Here is a 13673-nt window from a genome sequence, read left to right as displayed (position 1 = left end):
TTAGACAGACAATGCTTAGTTAACTGTGATTCTTTAAAGCAAAAAATCTTTTTTTCAATGTGATAGTCAAAATTAATACAATGTTTTCTTGAGCATGAGACGAAAGTATCGTCCGTATATTCGTTTATGAATTGTTAGTTGCCAGGGCATGTTAGATATCGGCTGAATTTGATATGATACTTGTCTGGGTGTGAAAAGTGACTTTAATTAAAATAATTTACTTATACAGGGTGTAATCGTTAAGTGTGCACAGGCGATTATTCCGTAACTATTACAGATATCAAAAAACTTTAAACTTATATCGAAAGTATTTAACCTAATGAGTAAAATGGCCATAATAAATTTTTAAAAATAAAACGAGAAATATCTAAAAAATTAACTTGAAACCCTCCCATACATTTAGTATGAGATACGAATATCTCATGTACATGGGTTGATCCAAAAGTAATGATAATCAATATTAAACAAGGTCATTACAGTTATAATAATTATGTAGTTCTCTAGATAGTCTTCTAACTAGAAAATATACTTCAATATTTTTTTTCCTAAACTTAAAAAAAAAATTTGACTTCATCCACAAAAACCCCTCCACGCGGCCATCACTTCGCTGTCGTCTTAAAATAATTTATTGCTAAGAAAGTGTTTCTTGTGCCGAGGAAAGAGATAAAAGTAAATAGGAGCTAGATCTAAAAAATAGGGTAGGTATTCAAGCATTTGGAATGCCGATTTTTGAATGGCAGCCATCGCAACTGACGCTTTGTGATCTGGTGCGTTGTCTTGGTGAAACAGCGTTCAGGTCCGCAGTTTGCCATGTCTCTTTTCCTTACTAACCTACCGCAATCTTTTAATTTGGTCTGTTTAGTAAGAGCCCAATAAAGTGGCTACCTTTTTAAAATATTCCACCATAATTATTTCTTCAGCGTCCCAAAAAACTACCGCTTTAATCTAACCTACTGATTTTCACTTTGAATTTCTTCATCGTCATTTTGGAAGCTCGCATCCAGGACATTGATTGTTTTTTGGTTTCAGCATAAACATGGTGAACTCGGGTAACGTCCATGATCACAAAACGTGACAAAAAATTATCCTGATATCATGAAAAATTTAGAAATTTACCCTCTACATGTCGAATCGTTGTTTCTTCTTTTCGTCGGGAAACATTCTGGCACGCACGGTTCACATTCAAATTAATGTAAATAATTGGAAACGTGGCCTGTTGATATGATTTTTTTGTGATTACTTAGTGAATACATGAGCAAGCAAAAAACATTTATTTTATATTTTTATGTGCACAGGAAATACCCAATTATCATTACTTTTGGATCAACCTAGTACATTTAATATGAAAGATTTTAGCTTTTTCTTTCTTTTTTTGGTTTTCTGCTTTAATTACTTCGCAAATTTGAAGGGAAGTTCATTTACAAACTGTAAATAGAGCTCCTCATTGTATTGCACAATGAGGACATCACTTCGAAAATCTGCTATGAATACAAAATGTATGGGAAATAAAATGTATGGGAGCGTTTAATGTAACATTTTTGGATATTTCTCGTTTTATTTTTAAAAAATTATTATGGCCATTTTACTCATTAGGTTAAGTACTTTCGATATCAGTTTAAAGTTTTTTGGTATCTGCAATAGTTACGGAATAATCGCTTGTGCACACTTAACGATTACACCCTGTATAACAATATTTGCAAAATAACATTAAAATTAAAATTACAATTAAAACCCAGACAGGGGCGTATATATGCGTTATTATATAATTTAGTTTAAGGACGGAATTGGTTTTTCGACACTTTTATTTAAATACTAGCTTCCGCCCGCGACTCGGTCCGCGCGGAAAAATTAAGATTTATTTTTTTCTACGTATTTTTCCGGGATAAAAAGTATCCTATTTTATGCCCAGGATAATAAGGTATAATTATACCAAGTTTCATCGAAATCGAACCGTTACTTTTCACGTGATGCCTGAACATACAGACAGACAGACAGACAGACAGACAAAAATTTTTTTAATCACATATTTGAGTTTGGTATCGATCCAGTAACACCCCCTGCTATTTATTTTTTCAATATTTTCAATGTACAGAATTGACTCTTCTACAGATTTATTATATGTATAGATATTTTAAGATCATAATATTACTTAATTAAAGTGTCAAACATCCAACTCCTTTTTCACCGTAGACTAATTTCTGCTTAGCACGCTTATTTGAACATGGCTTTCATCTATTTTACCATATAAATATGTTTTATTGCAATACCATCAAAACCGACTTACCATTCATATGTCTTCCTCTTTTTTAATCAAAACGTATTTTTCCTTATTACTTAAATCTCTCTTATCTCTTGTCTTTTAAATTAATTTTCAATACATCGTTTTAGAACTTCAAAGTATCCATAAATGTATTATTTCTTCTTACTAATTCTTATGTTGATTGTAGCATGTTCGTTCGAATATACCATGTTTATCATTTCAATGTACATGTTTTTTTGCTTTTGCTTTGCAGTAGTTCCCCCCCCCCCCTACTGCGACTTTCCTGTTTCCGAAACCGGACTCTCTATAGGAAAGCGTTGTATATATAAAACATTTGACAAATAATAATGTTAGGTACATCATTCATACAGCTAGCACCAAACACGTTTTTGTTCACAACACAAACAACAATGACAAAAATTAATCAGAGATATAATGAAATCACGAGGAGCTCTAGCGCACGCGACTCTCGAGGATAGATTCCCACACAAAGCTGCTCAAAAGCAGAAAGCACTCACTATAGCAAACGCAATACAGCCAATAGATTAAACGGGTTTATTTCACTCAGCTAAATAATAGCACAATATTTATCCTTTCTGGAATTCGCTTCTTCAAAACATTTTTTACCTTTTTTCACAGCTCTATTAGCACTCTGTGATAACACCGCATCAAATCAGTCAAACTATATTTGAACTTAGAACAGACATACACAGACAGACAAGTGTGTGGTAACATTTATGTTTAGGTATCGTTTTCGGCCCCGGTCGGTTACAGGAAAGAACTATCATGCTATCCCCTGATAGGAGTTTTTCGGCTATGTGCAGGAAATGATAGACTGGATGAGTTACCTGTCCGTGGTGTCGACGCTGAGCTTCGTAGTGTTTTTCGCTGTGGGCCCCGGCTCCATACCCTGGTTGATCACTGCCGAACTTTTCTCACAAGGGCCACGGCCGAGCGCAATGGCCATCGCTGTTTTAGTTAATTGGATGGCCAATTTCGTGGTTGGGATCGGCTTTCCCAGCATGAAGGTAATGGAATATATATCTAGAAATTTTTTATACTTTATCATGTAAGATAATTTTAACCCATATTTGAACCATTTACTTACAGGCTCTACTGGAAAACTATACATTCCTGCCTTTTAGTGTATTCCTTGCAATTTTTTGGATATTTACGTATAAAAAAGTTCCTGAAACAAAAAATAAGACCTTTGAGGAAATTTTGGCATTGTTCCGGAATTCGAACGGCAGGTAAGTGTCGGCAATTAGGAATGGATTAATTTATATTTTTTTTTAATTGTTTATAACGTGCACATCCTGTGTTCGTCACTCAACATCACCTACATTGATGTCTGTACACTTCATGTCCAATTTATACGGCACGGCATCATGAAACCATGCGCACGCGTTGCACGTGTGGTGTTCATCTAATGTGAATTACCTTCCCAGCTTCATAGACCGAAGCTGGGGAACATAAAGTATACAAAGCTCTTTATCTCCGATCGATTACTGACCTATCTTACACTAAAATTCAAATCATGCATATAACTAAGTAGAACAGACAGGTGCATGTAATTTACTAAATTTATATTTGTGTGGATTTTTGAGTTCCTTGCTGGAAAATAAATATATATATATAATGAAGTAGACATAAAATTAAAAAATACAACACGGAGCATATTATTGTGAAATGATAAATATATCTATTTAATATATGAGAAACAAGAAAAAATGTTTAGTTAGGTACGTTCATTAAGAGATAAAAGGTAGAGAAAAGATAAAGGAAAGGAAAGGAAGAGATAAAATATTTATTTCGTGTTTACATTGTATTTCGAATAATGAATACCTATTTATTATTTTAAAGGATAAGTTTTATTTTAAAATAACATCCTTCTTATCATATAATAATTATTGTCGGGTTTTAAAACTACAATATATTTGAAACAAATGTTATAAAAAGTATTTACAGTAAAGTAACATGTAGGTATTTTATTACATTACATAAATGAACAGAGGATTTCGTGTCATCATAACAGGATCAATTTTAAGACGGATCCATACAACTTAGTATCTTTGTGTGATATATCTACGTAAAAAGTAGTTAGCGGATGGGTCGTCGTGGGTATGACCGTGCTGGGTGTGTGTACAGGGACAGTTTCCGCGACAGCCGGCTGTATGGAAGCATGATGAATTGCGTGAACGCATTGGAACAACAGTTGCCGCCGCCTCCGCCACCAGCCCCCGTCGACGAAAAACATGATTCACGTGAGAACCACTTATAGACTAACTATCCTTTACGTCGCCAGTTGGTCTACTGCGAACTGAAAAAAAAGCTACTACTAAACTACTACTACTCCGTAGCTATCGTACCCCCATACAGACCACTTTTACTTCTATTGTTGACGCTATAAAATTCATTTTCATATAATTTTACCTGACAGCAATTAGGTAATTATACGAAATCATCAACATCATACATTAAAGCACCGATTCAATATTTGAATAATTCTGTGCACTGATATTCATGCTTTTCACTATTTACAAAAATGCCTCGTTCCCTTTTGTTTGGATTTGATTATAACATGAGGCCAAACGAACGATTTTAATGAGGATGTTTGAATAAGGATTGTGTTTTACCGATGCATGTTGTTTACTTCTTTGTACCTAATTTACAAATTAAAACCGTCGTGTTCTGTCCGAAAACGAAGTATTTTGAATATAATATCTGAGATTCATGAACATTACCTACGATTTATAACATAGCTTAAGCATTTCAGTAACTAAATGATATTAAGGGCTTAGATCTAGTTTGAAAAAGTAGTGAAAATGTTAGTGCTGGGCGCTGCAGCTGGGCCGTGCTTCGGCGGTTCACCTGCACACAATCTGGCAGGAGGCTCATAGCGCGTGTCGGTTTGCAGTGTCGGAGCAGTCGTCGGCTGGGGGGGAGGCGGGGCGGCCCCCCCCGCCGCTGCCGCCCCCGAGGTTCCCTGCCACCGGCAACGTCTGACAATGGGAGACCGCTGCGCGTGCACCTCTAGTTGCGCCGATCAAGGCCGCCGCCAACTTCTTGTTTCATGGACTCAAGCGGCAAGCGGTGGGCCGTGCCTCTATCACTACCACACAACAAATGTTCTAAATTGATGTGATTAGGTTAATAAAACGAAGATAGTCTATAAGTCACGGCGTAAAGTTAACATACCTAGTTCTTTAGTCTGTCATTTTATGACATACCTAATTTATGAAATGCATACCTAGGTACCATGTAAAGTGCCATCGGTTTCTTGTACCCATTTTAATTAGATCTTCAAGAAATTTTACTATAAATGAAGACTAGATAAAATTGAAAATTTTGACAAGATAGAAAGATAGGTAATATTTGAAAAGATAAGTGTTCAGACGGTTACAATATACGAAATCATGTTCTGATATTATTTTAAAATGTTGATTTTGGATACAGTGCGGTTGGAAAATCACACTGTCTTTGGAATTATTAAAAAAGGATTTATTTAAATAAAAAGCTAATTTTCAACGAGACTATACATGAAAATGATGATTGTATTAATTGTAAAATTTGTATTCGGGTATGCAACAACGCGTAAGATGTCATAATATTAATTATTATGCCAAGGAATTCGAAAAGTAAAAATAAATAAATTATAATGTAAAATGGGTACGACGAGTACATGTGCTTACTAGAGCATGCATCCCGGTTACTGCCAAGGGACCGGTGTCGGTACTGTTTTGCAGCCACAGTATTTTCGGTACGTTCAATACTATAATGTAAACAGAATGTACAATGTACATAATCTTGAATATTATAGGTTATAGGATATAATAAAAATAACATATGAAATATAATGTCATTTATTTCTGCAATTATCACATGTCAAGTGCAAATCGGACTAAATTAAATTCAAAAACAAATACTTTTAACCGTATGATTTTCACAAATTATTGTTTTTTTTACTTACTTTAATGTTAAATTCATCCTGTTTACATAACATATATCTCCTTTCCTAAGTAAAATACTACTTATCTATAAGTCACTTTACCGTAATTTAAGAAAGAAATACGAGATAAATATTATAATATCACATCGGGGTTAAAATACTGATATTCTTCCTGAAAATAGCTATTTAGTATAATATACCTACCTACACCTATTTATTAGAGCTGGTTAATTATAATTTCCCGTCAGTGATCTATATAAAGTCAATAAGTTTCGAAGGCTTGCAGCGTGTAGCTAAGCCTCGAACTTTTAATTAGCTACCGACAAAATGTTAAAAGCTATTAAGTACCTGTTTTAGGTCGGTAAAGATCACTTTTAAACATTTCTCAAAAGTGCACTGTTTAAATACTTGATAAATATAATTTGTGTACGTGGAAAGTACCAAGAATGCAGGTTCCAATAGGTATCTCGTATTTCGCCTCCAATAGTACCGATGCTCTAGTGCTTACAGAAACGATAAATATTATAATTATTGTCACTGAAATGTTCTAACAAAGATATTTACATGCTGTGACTCTATTTTATTGTTGATTTTTATAAATGATATGTATTATTTTACGAAAGTTTTATTCTCTTTTGCTCATGATTATTATTGTTATACTTAATGGTAAATTAATGTCATATCTAAAATGACGAACATAATTATAAATATTGTATTAACAGTATAAATAAAATATTATTCCGGTCGGGAGATATTATTTATAGCAGTTGCGGGAATTGATCATAGAAAAATTATTTTTTATATTCTGTTATCAGTTCTATCGTTGAGTTCAACATTTTGCGCAATTATTAATGTTAATTTGTTTAATTATCTTACCACGTGCAAGTAGATTTTTTAAGTTGTAGTATTAAGAGGTAATAATAAAAAATCGTATTAATTTCGATTGAGGAAAATAGAGTATGGTAAGTTATACAAATTGTGAAAACTTTTAAGAATGTAAAGCTTTTAAACCTAGTACGCCCCTAGAAGACGAAAATGTTTAATTATTTATTAGCTAGGGTTCACTAGTTACTACAGGGTTGTAGTCGACGTCTGTCTATCCGTGTATCTCCTAACTGCTCAATTCAAGAGACTTGAAGGCTGGCTAGCCTGTCGTGATCGGTAAAGGTAACACGGCCTAAAATGTGTAACTAGACATGCGTCCTTACGATGACTGATCGATATATGCGATGTAAATAATTATTTCAATAGTAAAAGCTGTAAAAAAAGGGAATGTATATAGTCCGTTAGCCTTTGTTTTATAAAATGACTTCCTAATAGGTATGTTTATGACGTATACCTACTTCATATTTCTATCTTATATTATGCATTTATAAAATATACTTAATAGTTATTCATTATTGGAATGGAGTTCAACAATAACATCCTAAAAATTCATTGGGCTAATATTTTCTTCATAAAATATAATAATATTATTTTAATGTTACATACCTAATTGCATAGCGCACAAACTGATTTATGACAAAGTTAAACCATCTGCTTTTTACGCACAATATAACTTAAATATCTAAATTATTCATCTACATGTCCATAATTTACAGATTTGCACAAATTTATATTTTATAAGTGTTATTGAATTATGTGTAGAAAAACTAAACTTTGCCTACCTACTGTTATTTTGTATAGAAAAGAAAGTGTTCCTACGCAATATCATATTATGTAAGGGTATTTTAAGGTTATTTTACTCATTTATTAAATTTAGTTTAAAGTTACGCTTTTGAATGAAAATGAACCTTGTGTATCGGACCTTAAATTAAGTGATCTCGATGAAACATACCAAGCGAAAGCGGGAACACCTTTGGAATTAGTAATTTACTTATAGGTATAGTTTAGCTTGGATCTTCTAGAATAATTACTTATGTTTATGTTTCTATTGTTTATAGATATCTCCGAGGATAAGTCTAGAAAGTAATTAAAAATGATTTGGAATGGGGAGTGTAGTCACGTTAATCTTGGTAAAATAGTCTATATAAAAAAACAAGTTGTTACGCAATCATAATATTATATTATACATGTCATCAAAAAACTTATAAGGTAATGAATGCGACTGAAACCTTATTAAATAGAAAGTAACTTGGGATTGTAACAAAAAGTCAATTAGATTATATTTTGAAAATTTTTACAATTTACCAAAATTATTGTTACGATTAGAGTGATTTTGAATAAAAAAATTCTAAAAGACCCAAGCTCGTAGCCATCGTGCTATACTTTGCCTACTGAAGTAAGCTGTAGTCAGTCGCGTAACGGCGCAGGATGCACGGATTGACAGATCTTACGGGAGCCAAGCCCCATTCGCTAGAAAACTAAACCCTAAGAAAATCTTCTAAAGCACTATCCACAGTTATTGCCACGATTATCTGAATTTTTTTAAGTTTCGTCACGGAGATTATCCCGTACTTGTACAAAAGGAACTTGTAAAATTTTATTGGAACTAATACTTGTTATAAAAACTTAAAAAATAAAAAAAGTGTTTCCTTTCAAATTCTGAAATTTTGTTTATCTTTTTTTTATTTGTAACTATTTGAAATTCACTAATAATGAAATTGCAACATTATGAAAATGGCCTGCTCGAGCCGTCAATCCATTCCTAGTCCCTTATTCCTTAGAAGAGCTACGCTCTAGCTACGGTTATAAGAGCTTTAGAATGCTGATAGAGTTGATAGAGCGTTGATAGAGCTTCTTGTAACAAAACTTTGAATATATGGAACCGCTCTTCGAATATAACGTTCAAAGTTTTTGTAAACAACCTGATTTTATAGAAAACAAACGATGGTGAAACATTTTACCGAGTAGGTAGGTACCTAGAATTAATTACGAACGAGGGTGACACGATACTAATTATAATGATTTGTAAATATTCATAATTTTTCTCCATCTTCAAGTTCACTTTTACTTTTAATTCAATTCTTCAAGGCAAATGCAGTACCTACACTAGGTACCTACAATCAACATTTTAACCTAGAGTGAACAAGGTACAACGAAATGATGAGGTACGCCCATGTTACGCGAAAGCAGGTGCCAGCCGCCCATAAGCTGCAGTCACGGCGTTAGGGTCACCGCGAATTTGTTGCATTACATAGAAATGCTCGAGCAAAGGCTATATAGTATATTCACCCTTACATTAATCCTCTGCTCACGTGAATACTGGCAACACAAAGTGCTCTGTGCAATTTTATTCAAAACGTTCAATAGGTACCTAGTGTGAGGCGTGTCACATCATTCAGCTATGGGTAAGTAAGTACACTTGAAACTTGTGTAGGTACTTGGAATACAAGGTAAATAAATAAAATAAAATAAATCTTTATTTCACCTTTAAAATATACAATATTGATTATGAGGCTCTGGCTCTCTTGCTAGGCATAGCCTGTGTTAAGAAAATGAACTTCGCAAACGACTGCAAATAATTTATTTTGATGTTTTAAATTGCCTGCCCTTAACCATAAGACGATGAAACATTGAGGATATAGATAGGTACCTAGTTAGGTCCTTTTTAAAATTGATAAGTTGCTCGAACCGTCTCCATCCGAGTCGTCGAATTTTATTTTTTTAGTACAAAATTTCGAACATTCGAATAATGTTAAAATCGATACGAAAACAAATCCCACAAAGCACGTATATCATTCAAATCCGTTCAGCTGATCTCTTTAACAGTAAAGTACTGTGGAACGGCTAACAAGCTAATTTAATGTGAGAAGCTTGTTTGAGGAGACGCTTAACTTACTTACACAAAAATTCTCAAATAGGAGAAGCTGAAATAAAGCATGTCGATTTAATGATTTCAAATCACTTTATGATAACGTTTAATTATGATACGAGGGATCATTACGAGCTAAGTAGGTACAAGACGAGACAAGAGAAGCGAAAGGGTAGGTACTTAGTACTTACATGATACATGTGATTCAAAACAAATTAAGGATTGGTAAAAAATAAACAATCCCCTTCCTCTGGAAATTTCTATGAGACTTTTGTAAATTTTTTATTGAATTGCTACTTAAGAGGATCAAGTTCCCGTCTGTAACGCTTTTAGTACCTTTTAATATCTGTGTTAGTGCACACTGATACCCCGTAATAAAATACGGATATAGGAAATATTTTATAGATAATATCCTCGGCCAAAGTCAGAACAAGAATGCTCTCAAGTCGCAACTGCAGACGTCCAAACGTGGGTAGCGTGAATGGCTTACATTATAGTTAAGTGGTCTATGGCGGTTCTACATCAGGTGTTCCAGTTTTCAAAATAAAATAAAACCTATAGCTGTTGCCAGGATTTAACATTTACATTTAAAAAAATTCAAATACGTTCAATTAGTTCCGGATATCAATTACCAAACTTTTGAATTCGTAGATAATTTAGCGGATAAATTATTGCTAGCATCTATGTTACGTTTGCTGTCATTACAATATAATAAGTATGTGACGTAACATTTCATTAAAATATGTGATGTGATTATTATATTATTCCAAAAGGTGGACACTAATAACGCGTGGAGAACATGTGACCGACCACATTATTATCGGTTGAACTAAATTTTAACGATAGATTACTCAGTTGTAGAGATACCTAGGTATTTTATTGGTAGGTACATACTTTAATTAAGAAATAAATGATATTCTTATATGCAGATTTTTATTCTTATTTTATAATATTTATTATTATAATAATTATATAGAGATTAAAAAGAGAAATCTGATTCTCGTGTAAAATCTGTAAGTATCTATTTGCCAATATTATTTGTTATTGGTACCTAAATAGATAGAGTACAATCAATTCACTTTAAAACACGGATAGTTATACGATTTTAAATTTTACATACCTAGATTATATTTTATCCACAGATTTTATCGCTACCATACCCCGTGAACATTTTTAATATGTTGTTGGTTACATTATAGTTACCTACATTAGATAATAATTTCAGGAGCATCGATCGGAGATCGTAACCCAATAAAATTTTCGAAATAAGCAATTGTAGATACCTACATTGTGATACAGTTTACAAGTATCTAAAGGGTTTGTCCTTGCGATACAATTTATAGGTATTACAATTTACAATTTATATTTAAAAGTTACATAATTCAAAATGAGACAAAAAAAATAGACAATATTTCACATTATCTCAATATCGAGCAAAAAAATGTTTTCAGTCGTATCTATACTAATATTATAAAGCTGAAGAGTTTGTTTCTTTGTTTGAACGCGCTAATCTAAAGAATTACTTGTCCGATTCGAAAAATTCTCTCGATGTTGGATAGCCCATTTATCCAAAGCCACGATAAGACAAAGAGAAGCGGAACCAACGGGTGGAACCGTGGAGCGCAACTAGTATAATATATTTGTTTTTATAGCGGCAGCAGAAATACACTATCTATTAAATTCTCATATGCTTTCACGGCTCCTGAGAAATAGTATGGCGATGGATGGACCGATAGACACACAGTCAGAGAGACAGTCAGCGAAGTCTCATTAGTGGGGCCTGTTTGACCCTATTTAGTACGAAATACATATAGACCACAGAATCACAGATATTAATACTATGCTAGTAATGTAAATGGAAACATAAAATGTCCTTGAGTCCTTCTTTTAGGAAGTCGGTAAAAATGTGTGTATTGATCACATACGAATATTTACCTACTTTAACGGTAAGTTCATAAACTTGTCTAGTAAACCTTCCATTTCTATTAAATAATTCTACTTTTTAATATTTTTCATGCCTATACCACAGAATATATTAGTACTATAACAGTCTACACCTATACTACTGAACCGATTTGGATGTTTGGTGTAAGATTAGACTATGATAGGTTTTCTCCCGGAAATCTCACAAGAACGGGACCTATGTGGCCTGTGGGTTTTCCTTAGACAACACGTAATTAAACAATCATTAAGGAACCCACGATCCTTTCTTGGAGTTTTTTTTTTTAGTATAGTAAGTTAAAGATTTAATCCTAAATTTAACGCAAGGTGCAATGGAATGAGATTTTACAGATGAAAATTGCACATTAATTTTAAAATACATAGAAATGCTCAACCTCTCTGAATAAGGATGGCACTATAACACAATTTTTAAATAATATTTTTTGATTCAACTACATGTGTGAAATAAAAAAAAACACTTAATTGGAATCATCTTTATATTATTAATATTTTAAAAATTGAATATTTATTTTTTTATTAAATTACAATATAAATCATTCTGATGAGCTATAATATACAAAATATTGTTTATATATATATATATATATATATATATATATATATATATATATAGATATCTCCATGGGCACTATGTTGATCAAACGTGCCATATAGTTAGTAATTATTTGATCCGTTTTCACTTGTTGATCCGGTTGGTATTTGTGGATCCATTGCCACACCACCGTCCGTATGTGGATCCGAACGGAGCCACAAGTGTCACCATCAGTAATAATAATAATTACGTGCTTTTTATACAAATCCACCTTTTTTGCGTTTTAACTCTTGTTGATCCGATTCAAATGAGCCAATCAGAGCCCACCGAGCTCAGCCATTGGTCGCTTGCGGCCTTAGCCATTTGAAGGTTTAAAGACATTAATTCCCGTTTTAGAAACGTATGTTGCCGTTCGCCTTCCATAATTTGTTCGGATCTTCGGGAGGGCAAGATAGCTAGCTCGTCTATTAGGATAGTGGCGATTTGATGTTGAGATTATAATATTTGTATTTATGTTTTTATGTAGCGCTTTGCGGATGAACATACACGTATTATAAAAGTATAATTGTTTTAAATTCATTATTTTAGTGTCGTCGTAGATTTTATTTGTAGAAGTTAAAAAGGGATAGTTAAGGATAGTTTTAATGATTTTATTTTGTAAAATTTGGAGTGGCGCTAATTTATTTTTGTAAGCACTCCCCGATACTTCTATTAAATACATTAGGTTACTAACGTGTTTTAGATGGTGTGGCGTAATTTATGAGGAATGCAAGAAGTAATATTATGCAGAGATCTAGGAAGTGCTGATAATTTATTTTTTAGGTGGTCGATGTGATAATTCCATTTCAGAGAGCTGTCGATTCGCAAACCTAGGCATTTCTCGTGGGTTTTATGTTCTAATACAACACCGTTAATTTTAAGTGGAGCGTGTGGTGGAATAATTTTGTTATGAGCTTTGAATTTAGATATATTTATTTTTAGTAGATTGAATTTATTTATTTAATTTATTTAAATCATTTTGTGCTTGTGTGTCATCCGCATAAAGTGTTAGGTGACCATTTAGCTTTAAATCTTGGAAATTATTAATATAAATTAAAAAAGCAGTATGCCACATGTAATTGGTAAGGGAATGCTATCATGGTTATCTATTTTAACTATTCGTGATCGATTTTTTAAATATGATTTCAGCATATCTAGTGCTTTACCATTAATGTTA

The 13673-nt window shown here is 32.9% G+C and overlaps 1 protein-coding gene across 5 annotated transcripts in view; it reads left to right on the top strand.

The window, feature by feature from the left end:
• Positions 1-8730, top strand: part of LOC123705493 (glucose transporter type 1) — a 59573-nt gene extending 50843 nt beyond the window's left edge. For 2 of the 5 annotated variants that reach the window (XM_045654275.1, XM_045654280.1), the window contains 3 exons: positions 3064-3288; positions 3371-3510; positions 5178-8730. In XM_045654275.1, the coding sequence (XP_045510231.1) occupies positions 3064-3288; positions 3371-3510; positions 5178-5400 (588 nt within the window). In that variant the 3' untranslated portion in view covers positions 5401-8730. Of the gene's footprint in view, positions 1-3063; positions 3289-3370; positions 3511-4408; positions 4525-5177 lie in introns of all 5 variants that reach the window. The other 3 variants (XM_045654279.1, XM_045654277.1, XM_045654278.1) reach the window with 3 other exon arrangements.
• Positions 8731-13673: the final 4943 nt, after the last annotated feature.

The sequence above is a fragment of the Colias croceus genome, chromosome Z, assembly GCF_905220415.1.
Source record: "Colias croceus chromosome Z, ilColCroc2.1".
NCBI lineage: Eukaryota > Metazoa > Arthropoda > Insecta > Lepidoptera > Pieridae > Colias > Colias croceus.
This window is presented reverse-complemented; position numbering and strand designations above follow the sequence as displayed.